The 20,125-nt window shown below is 41.6% G+C and overlaps 3 protein-coding genes across 3 annotated transcripts; 2 read left to right on the plus strand and 1 right to left on the minus strand. All coding sequences in view use genetic code 11, as the record gives it.

The window, feature by feature from the left end:
* Positions 1–563: 563 nt before the first annotated feature.
* EGR_05722 (RNA-binding protein 38) lies at positions 564–7,145 on the plus strand (the record flags this gene model as incomplete). Its single annotated transcript, XM_024494971.1, has 4 exons — positions 564–788; positions 2,424–2,547; positions 3,366–3,685; positions 6,399–7,145. 4 exons carry the CDS (start codon positions 564–566, stop codon positions 7,143–7,145), a joined length of 1,416 nt encoding a protein of 471 aa, XP_024350564.1.
* Positions 7,146–9,780: 2,635 nt separating this feature from the next.
* On the plus strand, positions 9,781–14,925 carry EGR_05723 (Farnesyl pyrophosphate synthase; the record flags this gene model as incomplete). Its single annotated transcript, XM_024494972.1, has 8 exons — positions 9,781–9,891; positions 9,921–10,058; positions 10,093–10,524; positions 10,647–10,724; positions 10,867–11,001; positions 13,226–13,404; positions 13,718–14,108; positions 14,779–14,925. The coding sequence occupies 8 exons, from the start codon at positions 9,781–9,783 to the stop codon at positions 14,923–14,925; spliced, it is 1,611 nt and encodes a 536-aa protein (XP_024350565.1).
* Positions 14,926–17,677: 2,752 nt separating this feature from the next.
* Positions 17,678–20,096, minus strand: EGR_05724 (hypothetical protein; the record flags this gene model as incomplete). Its single annotated transcript, XM_024494973.1, has 6 exons — positions 17,678–17,827; positions 18,211–18,641; positions 18,746–18,907; positions 18,945–19,213; positions 19,249–19,799; positions 20,070–20,096. The coding sequence occupies 6 exons, from the start codon at positions 20,094–20,096 to the stop codon at positions 17,678–17,680; spliced, it is 1,590 nt and encodes a 529-aa protein (XP_024350566.1).
* Positions 20,097–20,125: the final 29 nt, after the last annotated feature.

Genomic DNA, 20,125 nt, shown 5'->3' on the forward strand with positions numbered 1-20,125 from the left:
AACCTACCTAATTGTATTAATGAAAACCAAAAAAATTCCCAGAAGCAGTATTAAACTCGGTAGTCGGTTACGCTGGTATCCGCTGGAAAAACATTTGATAACTTTCCTGGGCACTAGGGCATGGGTATTAACCGTGAGGCAGATTCATCAGTTTCTCAGCCTATGGCACGATACCAAACACCAGAACGCCATGGGATGTGCTAAAGTCTAAAACAGGCGGTCAGTAAAACCTTGTAGCTAATGTGCTCATGTTAGCACATGCACTAGCACCAGGCTCCAAGAGAGGTGACCTTTCAACCGTACTCACACATACGCGTGAGCGCAAGCACAGAATCACACCATAGTAGTGAACCACACACCCGTGTGCACGTCCATGGCTAGGCAATCCAGGCACCTGATTGGCTCGCGTCGACCCCCGGCTGGTGTATTGATTGGTGCACTTGAAGACGGTGCATGTTCTTGCGTGCACTCACTGCTGACCGCGTGCAAGTATACTGGTAGCTGTTGTCTGGCGTCTTTTCAATTGAAAACGCTTTAACTCCCCACCGCACCGACTGCAGACCATGTCCTCCGAATCTGCCCCGATTGAGGCCTCGTCATCAGGTGGGAGCAACTCCTCGTCCCACTACACTGCAAAAGACACCACGTTTACGAAGATTTTTGTCGGAGGTTTACCCTATCACACAACAGATGCTAGTCTGCGGAATTTTTTTGAAAGATTCGGTGAAATCGAAGAGGCGGTGGTGATTACCGACCGACAAACAGGCAAGAGTCGCGGATATGGCTTCGTAAGCGCATTTCTTCCCCTTCTTTGGTTATGATGTGTTCCTTAATTTATTGACATTAGTAGTTTATTTTTAATTCTCTGGACAAAAATTTATTCGGTTTGTCGAATTTGTTCTGCGTCGGTTTTTCTCGCAGATGGCACTGTTTGATGTGTTAGACTTCAACTCAAATACAGGCCTGATATCTTGTCAATAACAATGCTACTTTTTTATTTGAAACGCCTTGATGAGCATTTCCTGGCCAATAACTTCAAAAGTAAGGGAAAATTGAGTTCTTCTTACTATTAGAAAATTGAAGTCAAAGTTAAGATGGTCATAATTTTAACGTAAGAGTTTCATTTCATTTAGGTTGGAGCTCTTTCTTTCAATGTGATAGGTCAGTTACTCTTATTTTACAGGTTTATCAATTTAAACGAATAGAAAAGGGTATCTTTGCCTGATTGACGACTACAATATTTTATAAGATATCCTATTTCAATATCTCAAATTAAAGCTGGATCATTCTCTCAGTACCAACTCGGAGATTAAAGTCACAGAGTTTTTACCATAAATGTTTGTCTATCCAGCCATTCAAGACGTTGTGTCGGGAAACATGCATTGGGTTTTGTCTTTGAATAGTCTATTTATAAGTGTATAGTTCCAATCTGTGAAATGATTCCAGAGTTAATTATCTGCTGTTTTAGTACATTTTAACATGTCGTATTGCGATTTGGTGGATCTCCACATGTATCAATGTTATTAAGATGTTACTGTATAACAAGCCTGAACCGGCACGGTGCACGTTAGGCCTACGGTGGTTGTGCGTCTACCATCTGGGTCAGAAAAGCACGCCGCCGACTGACCTGCATAGCCTAGCCAACGGCTTTTGTTTTTTATTTCAAACTGCGGTCTCATTACCCGCGGAGAGTTAGCGACCGGCCCGTACCGTCTGGGGAAGGGTAAAATGTTATTGCTGTTTTACACAGAACATTCTGACTGTTCAAAGGCGTCCCAACTCTCCTTCACTTATCATTCACATGGCGCCAAAATTTAGTTCCAACTGGTGAAAAACAGTTGAAAGGCTGCGGCCGAAGTTTCTATTGCCACTTTCTTACTTATCCACGGTCCTCGAATTTGTAAAACTCATGCAAAGATTGTGGCAGTACATTTTACCTTGTTGTCGATAGCGTTGTCTCCTTGGAACAGCAGCGCTACGTTGATACGATTGACGGTACTGGCATTTGTACCCACACACTACTTCAGAGTGGATAATTTGATAGCTGAGTTCCTAGTTGGGTCCTTACGAATCTCATGTGCCAGAAAATTTTTAGTCTGAGCGACGAAAAAGTCACTGTTTAATTTTTAAATCCTCTCATGAGATCACCCACAATCACATTTACATCTTTTCCATTAAGTAGAAAAACTTATCATAGTAATTACTTTGGACTTCTTAGTGTTTTGGCGTGCAAATGCGCACTATGCGGCAGCATTGAATTACCACATGAATGGACTTTGAGCTGTGTAAATAGAATTGTTTACACACTGACCTGTGGGTGGCAATCAAATCCCATCATCGAAATCTAATTTATTTGAGTGGTCAGTGGCGAAGAAATATATTCTGAACTTCGTGTACACTTTACTCCTGCTTCTACTTCCAAGGTTACAATGGCAAGGTATGAAGACGCCATCAACGCCATAATGGATCCGAATCCGTGCATAGACGGTCGCAAAGCCAATGTTAATCTGGCTGTTTTGGGTGCCAAACCAAGAACCATTGCTGGAGGTAATTTATGGGCATGCTACTAACCCTCTGCTTTTCGTCAAAAAGGCGTGTGTGTATGCATGTCTATGTGTGTTTTCCCTTTAAACTTCACAATTTCCTTTGCCTGATGTTAGAACGTTCGCCTTTCAGCTGTAGCTAACAGAGCTCACCGGTATGGGGCCTGTTGAGGTAATGGCTCAGTAACGAAGACATTGTGTATGATCGAAAATGGACATATACGAGGCGAGGATATGATTAGGCATATTCTGCAAATAGAGTCTTAATGCTCGTAGCATTTGCAGTTGGTGAATATTATACTAGGCTCACGCTTGTCCCATTTACACGTCCAATACACTGTAGGTCATCAGCTCGTCGCATAAGACGCAGTCAACTTCCATCGATGGTGCCCTCGAGTGCGCCTTGTTGCTGCTGCAAGCGCTGCACTCTACGCGAACTTCACCATCAATGGTGCGAACATGCAGTGTTGCCTTGTGTGCCTTAAATCGAAGGCCAATCCAATCCTTTTGCGAAGCCATACTTCATCTGGTCAGTCTCGAAATAAGTAGATTTTCAATAGCTCGGAAGTTATGGTGGAGCACTCACATTTTCCAATGTTGGTTAAAAGATCAGGCTGTAACTTCCATTTTCGCCCGCGGAACTGTCCGAGTTACATAACTTTAATCAGCATGAGGAATTTGGTGATAATACGCACGATTAAAGCAGTTGTTGCTCGAAGGGGTTAGAAAAGAGCATTGGGCTGTTGTAAAGCTAGCGAAACCTAGCACCGTATCCGGGGTGTAACCGAGCTTATCGCCTGCCGGTATGGATGGTCTCGCAAGGCCGCGTGAGTCATTCGAAGCGACCGGCTTCTGCGGGTGAGTTCGTTGCCAAGGCCTGCAGCTTAGCGCACACTCTGCGGACCACACACCCGCATCTCGGTGCTTCCCCAATGCTTGCAGAGTCGCTTGCGTCCACTTCCACCGTTCTGCTGGTCCTTCAATGCCTTATGCACTGCTCCCCCTGTCCTGTTGCTAGTTTGCCTGTGAAGCCCTCATTGGTGTGCATGACCCTCTCCATCAGCTATCCTTCACTGCTAATCGTTGTCTTCGTTTTTTGCTTTAGTTACGAACACTGCGAATCTTTTGGCATTGGCAGGCGCGTGAGTTTGTTTTTCTTTTGTGTCCTGCACTTCAGAGAAATTGTATTTTCCTATACGTGTCACGAGTCATCACGGAATGGAGTTTTTTGCAAAACCGATTTAGCACTACTCTGGTTAAGCGTGTTAAAAGTAAACGAAATTTGTAATTTTATTCAACAATGAGAGAGACAGAGATAAATTGACCAATCTAACAGCAGGATTCTCTTAATTTGTCAAAACTACTTAATTGGTCTGCTTTTGACGAATGCGATTTGAATCTATTTGAGAAATATGCGCTGCCAGCTATTTTCATCCTTTCATCCAGCATATTGTAGGCGGGTACCTGATTTATTTCTCTGTCGATGACAAGATTATATTAAGGGATGTAAAATTTTCTTAGGTAATCCCTTTGTGACAGCTGGTGAAAATGAAGGTAGTTATTGTGGATTCTGCTTGAAAGTCTTGCAGTGGTTTCTCCCTTGCCTCCCATCTATTCACATAATGTTAAAACCTTTCCGCGCTTTGAAATAACTGCCTTGTTCGTTGTGATGTGTGCATTTGTGTTGGTCATTTTGGCAGTTCGTTGTACTGCTTCTTGCATGATTGGTTTGTTACCATCCCCCCTGCTCCTCATTCCGAACCCTCAATCGTTCCGGTGAAGCATCAAATAATCTTACTGCCTTCCGTTCATTATTTTATTTTGTACCCCCAGCTTCAACACTTCAATGGTAAACCTACAGGGCATACTAATCCATGACTCACACTTTTAATTACACTTATATCAACAAATAATGCAACCTTTGATAAGCATTTCGTTTTCGGCCTAGAACAAATTTGAGGTCTCGCCAATCTTAGTTGAAACAAGGAGAAGTTCTTCCGTGTAGTCATTAAGTTATGGTAGTCGTTATTTTCTAGGTTGTCACATAGTCATAGGAAATATGCCAAAGTAATAATGTTATTTTGCGCTTTATAGAATGCCAAAAGTCGTCGGTTATCATCCGTTGATTACAATGATAATTATTGCAATGCCAGACACGATTCTGATTTCATTGTTTTACTTATTGTCAGGCAAATTGAGAGAATTTAACTGTGTAACCTTTTATGGGGCATTTGTGAAAGGACTACGTACAACTTTGTTTCCCAAGCTGTTCTTCTCGTAGTACATGTTTAGACTACCAAGTTAAAAGGTTCAGAAATAATCATAAAATCAAGATTTATTCGTCATGCAATGCTATTAGTGGCTGTTCTTAATCCTAATTTTTTAAAAGATTTTAGCACCCTTGGACCTCTATCATCAGAGTCCTAGCTATATGAAATACTGTGAAATGAAATCCGGGAGTCATTATTGCTGGAAGTCGATGTTGATGCTTTAAACGCCTTTTGGAATCGAGCATACCCAACTATCAGCAACTACTCTAGCCCCAGAGGAGCAATGAAATAATTGCGTAAACACTATGCGGTGGTGAATATGGCTACATTAGTTTCATTTGAAGTTGTAGAAGCACAAGGTGGTTACACTGTGTCACGACATACTTTAAATTGAGTCAAAAATGTGTGAGAGAGTAATTGCGACAATCATGCCTGTTCAAAGAAATGTGGGGGAAGGGCTCCGGTGGGAGACGCATGCCTTTGCCTCTAGTTTCGCCTACAGCTACCAGTCGGAACCGCTTTGGCTTAAGCCTCTCGGTGATCGCATCGACTGCTTCCTTCCGACTACCTACTCCGAGTTTGTGTTGTTCTCCCTTGTGTACATATGTGTGTGTGTGTATGCACCGCATGAGTGTGGCTATTTAACGTGGCTTTGAGTCCTTAAACGGTGTGTACACTGCCTACAGTTCGTGCCTAGTGGAGTGCTTTGTTTGCTTTTCGCTTCCAGAGTGAAGCTACTAACACAGGGTGAGAATACTTAAGTTTAAATACACGTTTCGCCAGAAAAAAAAGGAGGGATTTTAATTGATGGCTGAATTAGAGCCGGATAATAAAGGCATTGTGCCGATTATGATTCACAATATCTTTCTGCTGTTAGAACTACCGAATTCGTGGGTTCAGTAAACATTTATTCGCGTTCTGGTACGTTGGGACTTTTAAGATCATGCCACAAATCCCTAATGTGGCGATTCCACCTTTGTGCTAAATCAGTTAAGTGTTTTGATGGAACTTTCGACAAACCGCGCTTCAGAGCACCAGTTTCGACCCATCGGCAACTTGACATTATAATTACTATTTTCCAAGTGGAACGAGTGCTTAGTAATGTTGAGTGCTTTTTTCATCCAAATAGGCGTGAGATGTTGAGTGAATTTTCTAAGGAATCTGGACGTTTACAGTTTCTCCAATAAAGGCACCATTTATCAAGCTTTTGATTCATAGGTCTTGAATCTAAACGAGGCTGTTTTAAAAATCCAAATGTTGCATGATTCGTAAATACTAACCCTATTTGGAGATGTTCAGCATTTAGTAGTTCACATTTGGATGATTGTTTATGGTAGAGCACTTTGTCTACACTCAGGGTGTATTTGCTAGTTTTTTTATCAACTTACCTTTTTGAAAATGCGACTGAGCTAAGTTGGCATTTTGAATAAAAGAATCTGTAGTGAAACAGAATTGCGCGCTTGAAAATTTACTTATTTGGCCTCTTGTGGTAGTACAGATGATCAGTGCCTGTTTTAGTTGCTGCAGTAACGTAACCTGGTTTACTCTATTTCTGCTCCCAAGTGATTTAAACTTTCTCGGGCAGTTTGCGACTACCCATGCACCGACGACGGCGGCGTCGCTATTCGGAGCCGGTCAGATGAATCCTGCCCTGCTAACAAATTTTATTGCTCTTAACGGAGCCGCCGCTGCCGCTGCTGCCACTTCTCGTCCACTGTTTCCGACCCCACCGGCGCCATCTAACCCAGGAAGCCAGCTACCCCCGTCTCCGACCGATTTTCCGCGTCACCAGAACCCCTACATTAGCCATCCGGCTTCGATGCTGGGAGCTCCGAATCCGTTTGCGCTCCCACAATTTATGTACAACGCAAATCCCTGGCTTGATGGGAGCCAGCACCACCAACCGTTTAATCCTGCACCGAACCCGCTGACCGTCCCAACTGTTGGCGCCTTCCCTGGGACTTTCCCTACTGAGGTCGATGGTCTGACCCGTGGTGCATTTCAGCAGCAACACCACCAGCAGCAGCAACAACAGCAATCGCAGTCCCAGCAACAGCAGATAGCTGCACAATTGATGGCGGGGGATGCGTTGACGAAGCAGACGTCTGTCGCACCTCCCGTGTGGCCATCTGTCTTTCAACCTCAGGCGACGGCTCCTGTGGCTACCACCAGTGTCATCAGCAACGCGCGGGCATCGCCCGGTTTCGCCATGGTCAGCGGATCCGGGACCAGTGCAATTGGCACTAATGCGCAGGTGTTTGAGAATGTTGGAGATGTCACCGGCACTGCAGCTGCTGCCTCACAGCAGACACAACTTCGCAGCTTCATTTGAAGCATTGCCACCTCATCTACCAATTTTCGTCAACAAAATTAATAAACTATTCAGTCACAGTTTACGAATCCATCTCTAACCCTCTCCCTCATCACCAACTACTAACTTCCTCTCCAATGGATTTTTGCTCACTGAAAAATAAATACAATCTTTTATATTTTCCTGAAGCGCTCTTATCACGTCTTTTTGGTCATGTGGATTCAAAATGCTTAATAAATTTTGGCTTCACTAATCTCCTTTCTCCTTGTGGACAAAGGTGCTCTTGTCTACATACTAGAATCGATTTCAACGCTTTGGATATGATTCCCTTGACGTACCAGAGAGGACTGACATTTTGCATAATCTGCTCTACAGAGCGTTTCTTTTTTGTCCCCATAGCACTAACCGCAATTCCTAAAACACGTTTCCTTTCGGGACTTTTTTTTGCGACTACCTATTGAAAAAGAGAAGTGATCAAATATTCATGGAATATGAGTGCTTATAAACGATTAAAGACGTTGCTGTTGTCGACTAACCCACGCCTGCAAAATTCGTAAATAGTCGGAAGAAGAGGCAGTCTTAGCATTAGCTCACTAAGATGTCACAATTCAAAGTTAGGTTAGTGAAAAAATGGCATTACTGATGGTTAAATGGTGGCGATTTTACGGCAATCTTGTCGAAAAAGGCTGTAAATGTTTGGGAATGTAAAATGAGTACGTTGGCACACATTTTGCGTAAAAATTGATCCGTCACAGATTCTGATGGGTTTTTGAAAGCCAGTGATATCTTTTCAGTGTCAGCGTCATTTTTCTGAACGTAGTTTTGGAAATTTTTACGAGTACGCACCTAGGTACCCAATGTATGATTTACAACAACGATAATGGCTTATTGAAACACTGATTAAATAATACTTGCTAAAGGACCAACTTTTTCTATTTACGGCATCGCCTCAACTGAACGCACTGCTTTAAAAGTGAAACAATTCTTTAATTAACCTTCTCCAGACATTTCTCATCTAAGATTGACCAAACTGTGCACTTTGAGTTGGTTCGAAATTAATTCATTCCAATGGTAAGAAGTTAAAACTTGAGTGTAGACTATGTTGACTTCATATTAATGAAGCTGTTACGATGAGATCCATTCGCCATGTAGAGGTGGACTGATGGACATAGGTGACCATATTTTGGGGGTGAAAAGTGAAGATAACAATGAACTGAGGATACAGGATCATATTGTTAGCACGGACAATGAGGGTTTTAAAGCCAATTAAAAGGATTGCCACTGTGTTTTTCTCTAAGCGGCAAGGAATGGGGCTAAACCACCCACTGATGTAGACATCGTATGATAATCATAATGGACTAAATGATGATTTATTTGACAGAATTCCTGTTTGACAACTGCAGGGTTTGTAAAACCCACATCACTCAGAGCTCAATTTTACGATGGATACGTTTTATTGGATTGAGCATAATTGACTAATAGACTTTGTACAAATCGAATGCCACGGTCACTTTTGACCGATTTTACCGCCCTCAGGTCAATATTTGCCATTTTTAATGTTCTACTTTTTAGCGTTAACATGGGTGCTAATCCATTGACCATCAGTATATCAAATAACAGTTTGTTGAAAGTTCCTTTTAGTGTGTAGCCAAATTTCGATTTATTGGAGGCATCTACAAATGTGCGAATACTAGTTTACACTTTACGTTAGAAAGACAATCAGAAATAAGCTCCAAAGAGGTCAACTGCCACAAAACTACTCACCCTCCTATGTGTAAATTCCAGTACTCCTTTCTGAACGCTAGAATTATTGCTAAGAGACTTTAAAAAATATCATTCTGATGAAAGCTACAGCATTAAATAACTGGTAATTGTAGCATATGGCTCTAATTCTAATGGCCATGAAAGTTGAAGCCATTTGCCCTTAGAAACATTTAAATTTGCCGATCAACCCATAGGAAGCTCTTTGCAGACTAAATTTGAAGTCCATTTCGCACTAATGGACGGCAAATGCCAAAAGATGGTTTAATCCAATAAGATCTGATCAGCGGGTGAACATTTCAGGGTCTAATAAGTATGGAAAACCTATTATTTTTATAGATTAGATCTGGAGGTGCATTTGACAGGGCTAGATAGTTTACGCCTCTCTATGAAAAAGCACACTTTAGCAAAAGCACATTACAGCATTGATGTATCATCCTACGGCTTCAAGAAGCCCACATTTTAAGTGCAATACGTTGGTTGTTCGCTTAACATTCGGTATCAATAAAGGACCTCTTTTGACTTGGCTATTGTTTCGTTGGATGGGCTGGCCTCTGAGTGGTGTCAGTAGCCCTGATATCTTTTGCATATCGGATATATGCATATTCTGCTCGAGTATTGTGTTTTTGTTTGTCTTCAGGGAAGTCTCGCAAAGCTACAAAGGACCTAATTGTTGCAATTATCTAAGCAAAACGTCTGCTCACCAGAGGCACTCACAAAAGCAAAATATTTTTTTAAAGCATCCGTTTGGTTTTAAATTGGTAAAACGAAGTTTAAGACACGTTATTTAGAACCAAAGATATTATTGTGTCAGGATTTATTACGACCTTGACCCAGTTGTAAATTCCCACCACTCTTAACGATCTTCGCTGGGAATCGGTGTTTCACTTTATATATGCTGGCTAAACTCACGTCTGACTTTGATTCCTTCTTTGAAAATGTCTTAAGCACCCTTTATGGGTCTTTGAGTTGTGATCTGGATTTAGTTAAAGCCCACTTCATCAGAGTAAGTCAGTGTTATTGGCTACACTAAAGGTTTCGAAATACAATGTACCCAATGGAAAAAAGGTTCGTGGTCGAATCTGCGTCGCCGCGTTTAAGTGCTTTGCGAAAGGAGAAGCGTCTGATGATTTGCTGAGACTAGTTAATCTTGTCGGCTGGGCTATTGAGCTGGTACTGTTATCCCTTTGTTCGACTTCATAGTTAGGTAGAATCAGCTTTCTTGGTTCTTGATGATCTTATTGATGGTTCATTCATGAGAAGAGGACAGATTTCGTGGGGTCTGCTTCAGCAAAGGGAGGGCCATGGTTTAATCGGAATTAACGATGGACTTCATCTATACATATCTGTTCAGCAGCTTCTCATGGCCGGTTTCCACTCTCGACCCCATCCCAGATGCCTTGAAATTCTAAAGCTCTTTGGTGATTGTGCTAACAGTACCTGCTTTGGACAAGCATTGGATATTCTTAGCAGCGGTCAACTACAATCCACCGATTCGAATGGGATGTTGTCCTGCGAAAAACCGAACTCAAATTATGACTGTCTAAGAGATGCTACTGTCAGTAGATTCGCTTCAATTGCAAAGTGGAAAACAAGTTATTACAGCTTTGTCCTTCCTGTTGCTGCAGGAATGTTGTTAGTAAGTTTTATTTGGTAACATGTTGTTTTCGTGCATAATCTTTGGATCTTTCACACTAGTTTATCCTCGATCGCATGTTTGCACATATACACAAACGTTTCTTATCGGCCTTTCTTCTCTAGGCGGATGTGAAAAGCGATGTCTTATTTTCAAATGCGGAGTCAATCCTTCTCAAAATTGGGGAATATTTTCAAATGCAAGTAAGTTTTCACTTTTAACCTCCTGTTTATAAATATGAGGTCTTGTTACTGTGCTCGCGCATTTTTCACCTTGTACGTATTGCCGAAATTGAGATAAATAAATCAGATGCGTTTCTAATTCTCGACCTCTTTGTTTACATAGGATGATTTTTTGGATGTATACGGAGACGAAAAGGTGACTGGAAAAGTGGGTACCGACATTGAGGAAGGCAAGTGCAGTTGGCTGATTGCCACGGCTTTAGAAAAGACTTCCAGTGAACAGCGAGATGCTCTTAGCGTAAGCTGCATTTTCCATCACTACACCATTACCCAAAACTATGACGTACACGTCTGCCCTCTGCCTGTTTTCGTATTTGCTTTTATTATACTCTCATTATTCTCCAAGCATAGTTATCATTGATCTAGGTTCAAATCGATATCCGTGGTAGACAAGGTTTAATACATTACTCTCGAATTTTCGCAAGCTTTTTTTCTGTTCCTTGATTGATTCAAGCTTTACAGTATTATTCTCTGTAATAATCTCCTACCGTAATAACAAAAATATTTTGATTAGGGTAAAATTGCTTTCATCGTTGATCTCTAGCACAGAAGTATGAGCAATCTTGGAACTGGCATTACTTCCGCGACCGATTTTTGAACATTAAAATACACTTGCCTTGGCATAATGAGGACGTTTCTGCCAGGGAAATGATCATGAACCCTCTGGATAAGGGTCTAGTTGTCCTGCATGTATGAATAAGTAAAAAATCTATGTCTCAAATTGTTGAACGCATTTCATAAGAACCAGTTGGGGAAACATAGTACTTTGAATCCTCACCTGCCGTCACAAATGCTTTGATTCGTTTCACCGAAGTAAATTTGGCTCAGTCGTACTTGAGCTATCATAATTGGTTCACTGTTTATTAACAACTTTTGCCTGGTGCGCATCAAAATCAGTGGCGTCGTTTTATGACTCATCTAATTTTGCATTTGAACAATGGTCTGTTCCAGTGGCACACGGAAGAGACCTTTCGCTGTCATATCAACTGGACGGGTAAAAGCACCGTCGAATCCGTCAGCAAATAAAAAGTAAAAATTCTTCTTACTGAGTTTTTATTAGTAACACCTTAGTCGTGTTCGGACTTTTAATGCGCGTCGAGGTGGGTGATTGGTGTGCACAACGTGTACCGCCCCCATGTGAAAACCGACGTTTTAACCTATTTTTCATGTAAATGAGCCATCTTACATAGGACTCGTAAATGCTCGACTTGCGTCATGAAAAATGCCTGCTGCCATGTTAACATTAGATGATATACCTTATAATAATCAGAAAATTCATTGCCTATCCTTGCCAACGCGTGCATCATAATTTCTGCTTTGTGTGAGTATTACTAATCTACAGAACAAGCATACTTCGAGAAGTCATTTCAACTACGCACACCGAAAGAATTGAATGTGTAGTTCAGGATGAGGCCGTCATTTAAGCACACCATGATCATAATATAGGTGTTTTCCTACATTCAGGCTGCTTTGTAAAGTGTCCATGGTCACAAGTGCCTTCCTTTTTAACGGTCGAACGTATATATATTGTATTCAATTATTTGTCAGAAGTCATGAATCTCCATGGACAATCTCTAATAGTGTAGGCTGTCGCTAGGAGGTGAACGCACCATCATTTCTTACTACTTGAATATAAGATTGTGTGGATTAAATAACTTTTGGCATGGATTATGCGGTTTTATTACTGATAAATTTTCTACCTCACAATACTCATCCTAAGTCCGGTATTAAGTGTTGTTTTCAGGACACTGTGTACTTAAACTTCCACTTTCCTTTTCTATGTTTACCACTTCGCCATGAGCGTTTATGTTCGTGAAGTTCTTAAAAAAATAGTATTTTTCAATTCCTGTAAAGCTCACAGGAACGAGTTTTTATTGAATAACCAAAAAATCCGACACCTTCTCGACAACACTACAATGCATCCACATGGTTTTAATGCCATTGCAGGTTGCTCAACTTTGAGTTCTCACGTTCTGATTTAAACGTTTTTTCCTAGTGACCCTTGAAACGTAAAGGAAGGGGACCTGCCATGGTTCGTTTTTTATAACAGTTTCCAACAGTCCTGAATGTTAACCCCGACCTTTCATCATCTAATAATGCAAGCTCTGTACTCCCGAAGGTGATATGGGAAGGTGCACAGAAAGCCAAACGTTGAGGAGTAACGTTTCTCAATACTTGAATGATGTGATATTTTTTATTTTAAACTCCAAATTTTTTTGGTAAGACAATTCACCGTTCTGATAAGATGTATTACGCCAGTGTTGACTGTGAGATAGTCAAATTTGTTTTGATAGAGTAACTTGCAAGTTTGTCAGCCCCTTTTATGGAACAAACCAAAAATTCCTGTGCTTGAGGCTGGGAAGCGCTGTTTTTCGATTTATTTTCATGTCACCTTCTCTTCATCCCACACATTTGTGTGCTCACAAAGTGTGTGCCTGATTTCTTTTCTGATAATAATTTAGAAGAACTATGGACTGAAAGATCCCGATTGTGTGAGGGCAGTTCGGAAGGTTTTTGATGAGCTCGACTTGCCGAGTCTCTATTCTGCATATGAGGATCAATCCCAAAAACACATTCTCGATCTCATTAAATCGGTGAGCACAGAGAAGGATGAAGACTTCACTGACCCGGTGGCAACCAAGTTACCAAGACAGTTCTTCATAGAAATTCTAAATATATTCCATCGTCGGAAGAAGTGATGTGGAACTAACTTCTTCAAATTGTACTTTACCTTGTGGAAACAAGGTGGAGATTTGTCGTTTTTTTAGCAAATGCTAAAAAAGCGATTATTTATTGTTAATATGAATCATTCGTGTTTTATGTGTAGTTTTCATCAGTTCCACTTGGGCGTAGTGGTTTTGTCAGCGTCGTGTGTAATGATGAGTCGTTTAACTCTCTTATCCACAGGTTTGCATCATTCAAGCTGTGACACTAGTTTTTTCACTACTCGGAAGCTGCAGTTTGGAGTCGTATAGTGAAGAGGGTGGGGATGGGGTAGAGTATCATGACCAGAAATACTACCATCTGGGTGCTTTTCATAAACTTACTATCTACACTTATCTTTATAAAGGTGGCGTGGATTTTACGTCTCCAAACACAATGCCACTAAGAGTATATTCGGTGCCTCCAATGGATTGTGATGACAGTAATTCATTCTCTAAGCTGATAGTACGGAGTGTCTCATCCTCTGAGCTGGTTTGCTCATTGAAGGAGTGCCTCCTGAGCTTCGTCGTTGTCATAGGGCGGGGCTGGGCGCGCGGACAGGTGGTTGGTGCTCGCGCACCTACGCGAGCACTGCCAGACTTGTGCCTTCGGGCGTGGGTGATGGTCACGACGGCCAATCAGGTAGCTCGTGTCCTTCAAAATCGCATCGTCCTTCAAGCCTGAGTTATTTAAAATGTGCACCCAGCGCCTAATCTATCGGCCATACTAGGTGGAAGCATTCGTTCTTTGGTCGGGGTACTCAGCACTATTTCTATGATGGATTGTGTACTAATTGGTTTTTTTTAACATTGTGGTAAGGATTCCCACTTGCATATGCCCTCTGTTTTGTTCCGCTTTGGGATCTCGAATTGATCCTACACGGTACCACACCACAAAGTATTCGTATACATTATGCGTGCAAATGTATCTAATATCTTTATGACCATCCTTTGATGGGAAAGCGCCATCGATGAGCTCATTATTGTTGCTGTTGATGCAAGAATTCGCTTAATTTGTCATCAAAGCAGCTTTCAATAGTTTTACTCTCAAGGTCAAACAGGGTTTCACTTACACGAAGTGTGTATTGTGAAGTCACCTCACAATAAGCATGTGAGGAATCCTTAAATATTCCCAATTTTATTACGCAACCGAGAATAATCTACCTTTCTAAATTGAAGTGTGTGTGTGTGGTGTTTCCTCCCTGATGGTAGATGGGCTGAACAAGTGAAGGACCATTTACACTCCGAATCCTTCGAAGTGTGTGCATCGCGCTTGGACTGGCTTGTTTACGTGTAAACCGCACTGGAACTAGATCGTTTATAAAAATCCGGAATTGGTTCAAGTTCTGCCGGGACCATATGGAAATAACCCGGGTTTCGCCTTCCTCGCTGTTGTTGAATACTTCACCGATTGCACCACAGATATTCTGGATATTTTAGGTCTCGTACTCGTAGTTTAATGCGAAGAAGCCTAGTTTTACTTTAGCTGTCAAGCTAACGAAAGTGTCGAAAACACAACGTACATTAGACAGATTTCTTATTTTCGAGCGATGTCGAAACCTGTTTTATCCTGTGGGTAGGCATGATGTCGGTAACCGATTTCCTTTAAGAGAATAAGCCGTGTAAGTGTCTCCACAGTTATTTGGCTTTGTTACGAAAGATCGAATATAATCACCCAGAATGTGAATTTAGAAGTGGTCAGAAGTTGGGTTGGATGTTCTAACGCATGACAATCTTTCCAATCTCCCACTTAATTTACTTTTTTCTGTAATTTCCGGACACATGCCAACTATCTTGCTATGGATGCGATTAAGTAGTCACATACATAGCTCAGGGAGCGCCATGTTTCAAAAGAATCCCAAATACTGCTTTAGCAACACCTGTACACAACAGCATGCAGTATGCGCCATATGGGGTAACTGCGTTATTGTGATTTTCCGATAGTGGGCATGGTTTCATCCACTAAATTTCCGGTCCGTCATTAGTGCAAACGGCATTTTTAACAAAAATCTGCTGCTCACTAATTTCGCCCATTAGAGTTTTGAGAAAAAGCCATAATTTACTGCCTAGTGGTGTCGGTTGAGAACTTTAATGGATTCCACCGAGTTGAGGGGCGACCGTGATTTCAGAAAAGCCCTGGCTGATGTCGACCCACACCGACTCAATCAGCGGCGGCTTGTAAGCGCCACAGATGGTCGTCCACACTGCTTAAAATCTGCCGGCAAAATTTTATTTGCCCGACCAGAATAATGGTAAAGTGGGGACTATCTGACTTCAAAAATTAGGAAACCTTATGGGAGCACATTTATTTGGATGGGCTTAAATTGTGCAACATTTGGATTAAAACTGTTACACTTAAAATAGTTGCTACACTTCAAAACATTATGAAGTAAGTTGATATTTTGGCCAGGAAAGATACGGGGGAGAACTTCAGCCGTGGTACTGATTGCATGGTAAACGATTTTGAATGCTGATGGTCAAATTTCAAATCACTTATGCAGTGTTCGGATTATTGAGGTCCCACTTAACTGATTGACCAATAGTGCCCTTCACTTTTACTATCTGTGTTCGCAAACGGTATTGTAGTGTTGTTACTACTTTGTTTTGAAATCTTGCAGATGGTAAGGGTTGCCCTTCCAGCTTTGTAGTGATGTGTCGAAATTCCTGCACAGTGCAAGCAGCGGAAATCCCTTCATACCGTAAAATACCCGCCCCTTTTCTACGATGATCGGATTAATCTCCGAAGAAATAAAGCGTTCGGGATGCGGAGAGGGACAGTGCAGTACAATAAGGAAGCCCAAAGTGCGACCATGCTGAGTGCTACCTCTGGCAGCGGAAAAACCTGCGAAAATGGCGTTAACCAGATGAAGGGATGTGCATTTGCAGTGAAGTTGCTCTATATTTTTCCACTAGCGAAGGCTTTTTGTCAAAAACGCAATCAGGGCAGTCTATTTTCCTCAAAACCACAGCTTGCGGTTCTTCATAGAAGAGCATGTCTCAACACCCTGTTTAATTGAATAATGGTGGCTTAACCAATTGCTTTTGAGACCATCAGGCCCATCATCAATTTCATCAAGCAAAAAGAAAAGATGCTGAGTTGAGATTTGCCACTGAACATTAAAGATCGGCATTGTGAACCCTCATGACCCCATTTTGGCTGCATGTGATCACTGTCATTTGCACCACGTCGATTGAAAAATATACGTGAAGTAAAAAATCCTTCGTTTTCCCAAACTCACTGATGACCTTGTGAATACATTTTAATGGATTTAGAAATAGAAAAATGTATTCAGGCTTCAAGCTAACGCACTATTTAAAAATGAGGATGCCTAATTGGTCAAATACCTGACAGATGTGTTGTACGACTTACTTAAAACATGAGCTTTACCTAACTCAACCCGAACGATTTACTCCGAAATTTCATTCCAACTGTTTCTGTGGCTCGAAAGGGCCGATAGGAAATCAAATTCAATTTACGACCATGAATTCAACCAACTTATCACATCCGATTGCCTCGACTTGCGTCTAACATACAGCAACTTCCTGAAGAAAAACGAGCGAAATATGACGCGTGCGCAAGTTCTTGGTCTAAAATTCACTTTTACTTTGAAGTCATTAGTACCTGGCTTTAATTGCAGAGTCCTCCTACTCCAGAATCAAATGAAAAATCTGCTTTAATTATTCCACCCGAATGCACAGCAGCCATAGCAATCAGTGATACAATCCCAGTGACAACACTACAATTGGAAGCTAGAATCCCAACAAAGAACCACTGAAGGCCTCTACAACGCAGAACATTCCGCTACCCCGCACCAAGAGAGAGGCCGACTTATCCGCCAAACTCTGCGCCGAGTTCCACTCCATGCATAGAGTCCGCTTGAAACCCCGATGATTACTCAACGGTCGCTTTGAGCACAAAATGAGCTCCAACTCAGATGTTCACAAGAGAACGAAGAAAAACTACTGTCTTGGTTGTGAGAGATAATTGCTTTAGTGATATAATTAATACAAAGAGTCACCGTGAGAGAAATGTGTATGTACATGACACGAGGAACAGAGATGAGTGCGCTTTCAAAAGGGAGTTGAAGCAGCACAAAATCAACTGAGATAAATATGTACAGCTGAAAGATGAAGAGCGATAAAAAAGGCGAGGTCGGGACTAGATACATCCTCGCAACGACGAAAATAAGATACAGGATGGGCGAAGAATAATTAGGATAAGTCTGACAGATTCGAAGAGGGCGGAAATTTAAAGGAGAGAGGATAATCAACTTTTCGGTGGTACTCTGCCACCGCCAAATGCAAATGCTCGTAGCACGTATCCGCCACATCTTCAAGCTGTCCACTGTTTAGTGGAGAAATCTAAAAAGAATGAAATAACTTTAAATACATTGATGCTTTAGCATGAAACTGCGATACTCTATATCACGTGGTTCAAGTGAACATATAAGTTTATCAGATAATCATCAGATTGATCAAACGACACCGGAGCGGCAAAATTCTAGTTCCACAGAACTTTCTGATGCATAGAAAACCGGAATTCAGGTTACATCAGATTGGTAGCTCATAACTCGTGAGTCAGATCAAAGTCATAAGACAACTTCAACGCAATTGTGCAATGTGGAACTAAGTTAACGCAAAATGCCAAAACCCAGTCTTTCCAAACTTTGATTCTAGGATAATTACATGCTAAAACCCAAGTAAGCAAATTAATAACGCTAATTAAAAACAACATCTGCACTTACTCGGCAGTTACACATAATCTGACTATTTTTGGGAGAATTGGCGACGCGAGGACTGTGCGAGATACCCGAACCTTCAGCTCGTTTCCCAACATCTAATGTTGACGGATAAGAAACTTTTCGCCACAAAGGAACTGGTATTTGCTTCGCACTTTCGAACTTTCTGGGACGATAGTTCGTCTCTTTAAAAGTGTTTAAAGAGAAATCAAAATAGTTCATGCAGTCGTCACTAACTGGTCTGTTATAAAACGATTGTCGGTTCATGGACTGCGAGAGAGTGGAATAACGCCTGGAATCGTAACCATCCTGCGAACTCGTTGATGATACTCCGGATGAACAGGAGGGGAGACCATCTCTGTATCTCGACTGATGAACTTGATGAAGCGCAGGATCCTTCTTAAGTTGTTTAGGATGCTCAGCTCGACGGGTCTGACCTTACCAATGAAGGTTTGAATCAATGGAAGAGTTGAAAATGAGCCATCATAGGAATTTAGAATAGGAACACGTAAGGGCGGTAAGGCTAAAAAATTTTACTTACATTTCAATTTGTCAAGAGTGATGGATTTTTCTGTAATGTTGGAAACCGGGAGCGTCACACCGACCTCGGTTTCTTTATTGAAAGCAGGACAGCAGTAAATGCAACTCATAGCGAACGTTTGTCGGCAGTGGGGATGTGTTATGCAGACGGGTTTGGCGCTGCCTAAACACGGTTCAAATAAATCGAAAAAAAAACAAACCAGGGAATTTGAAATCCACCTGAGAAAAAGAGGACAAGTCATAATAATAATGCCTTGGTTTGTCTGACTTCTCAAAAGGACGAACACGACTTGTCGTTTCCAGATTTCTTTCGATCAAACCGCCTTGTGCAAGAAGTGGAAGGGACTTCCGCCATTTTCTGCAACGGTAACGCAAAGGCTTAAGATTTTTCAAACAATCCATCGCCTTGACCATTTCCGATTGTAGAAGGGACCAATGACAACGCAAAACCGCACGATTCCGGAGCCACCTACACAATAACACACGAGTAAACACAAAGCTTACGTCTCTGATTGCTGAAAACCATCCCGTACTTCGTCATCGTCAGAGCTTGACTCTGTCACATCAGACAAGTTATCAGCGAAGATGCCGCACGGCTGGTTGCGCGACATTGTGTTAAGCTGACCAATATTAGACATGATGCGCAACGCCCGCATCTCAGCTAGATTGCATCGTGAGGCAATTTGATGCAATCTTTTCTCACCGGATTCAACAGATAGAACTGCTTGAGAAGTGCAAGTGGCAAAACGTTGAAAATGAAACGGACTCTGCTTATCCATCACTACTTTCAATAAGGCTGAAGATACGGAGGAATTAAATGCTGATTTTGTGGCCGATAGCGAATTGGTTGTCGTGTATACACTACCAAAGGGAACAGAGACTGTACGGGGAGCCATAGAATCAATCGTATGATCAGATTTTGATTGCGAATATTGCACAAGTGAAGGAGAGCAAGCGTTGTTATTGTAATTTGCAACAGTTACAGTGTCGTCAATATTATAGCCATTGGTGTTAGCGGTTTCCATAAACATGTACGCATTGAAATAAGAACATTTCTAAAACGAGAAGGCGTTAATAAAGCAATATAATTCACTCGATTTGAAAAAAAAGACAATTTATAAAACAACAGACACTAACAGTGCCAAGAAGGAAGATGAAAAGTAAAAAAAGATGGCTAGAAAATAATCGTGGCAAACAACACAAGACTACTCCTGCAAATAAATGACTTTCAGAAAAAGTTAATCGCAAAATCATTGTAACACATAAAAGGTAAGGACTTTCCCATCGAAGAAACCTACCCAAATTCCAGGGATTACTCAATAAACTGTGGAAAATCTGCGACAAACCCACATGGCAGAGATAACCGAGTCCGTTGAAAACC

Source organism: Echinococcus granulosus (assembly GCF_000524195.1).
Source record: "Echinococcus granulosus chromosome Unknown EG_S00045, whole genome shotgun sequence".
Lineage (NCBI taxonomy): Eukaryota > Metazoa > Platyhelminthes > Cestoda > Cyclophyllidea > Taeniidae > Echinococcus > Echinococcus granulosus.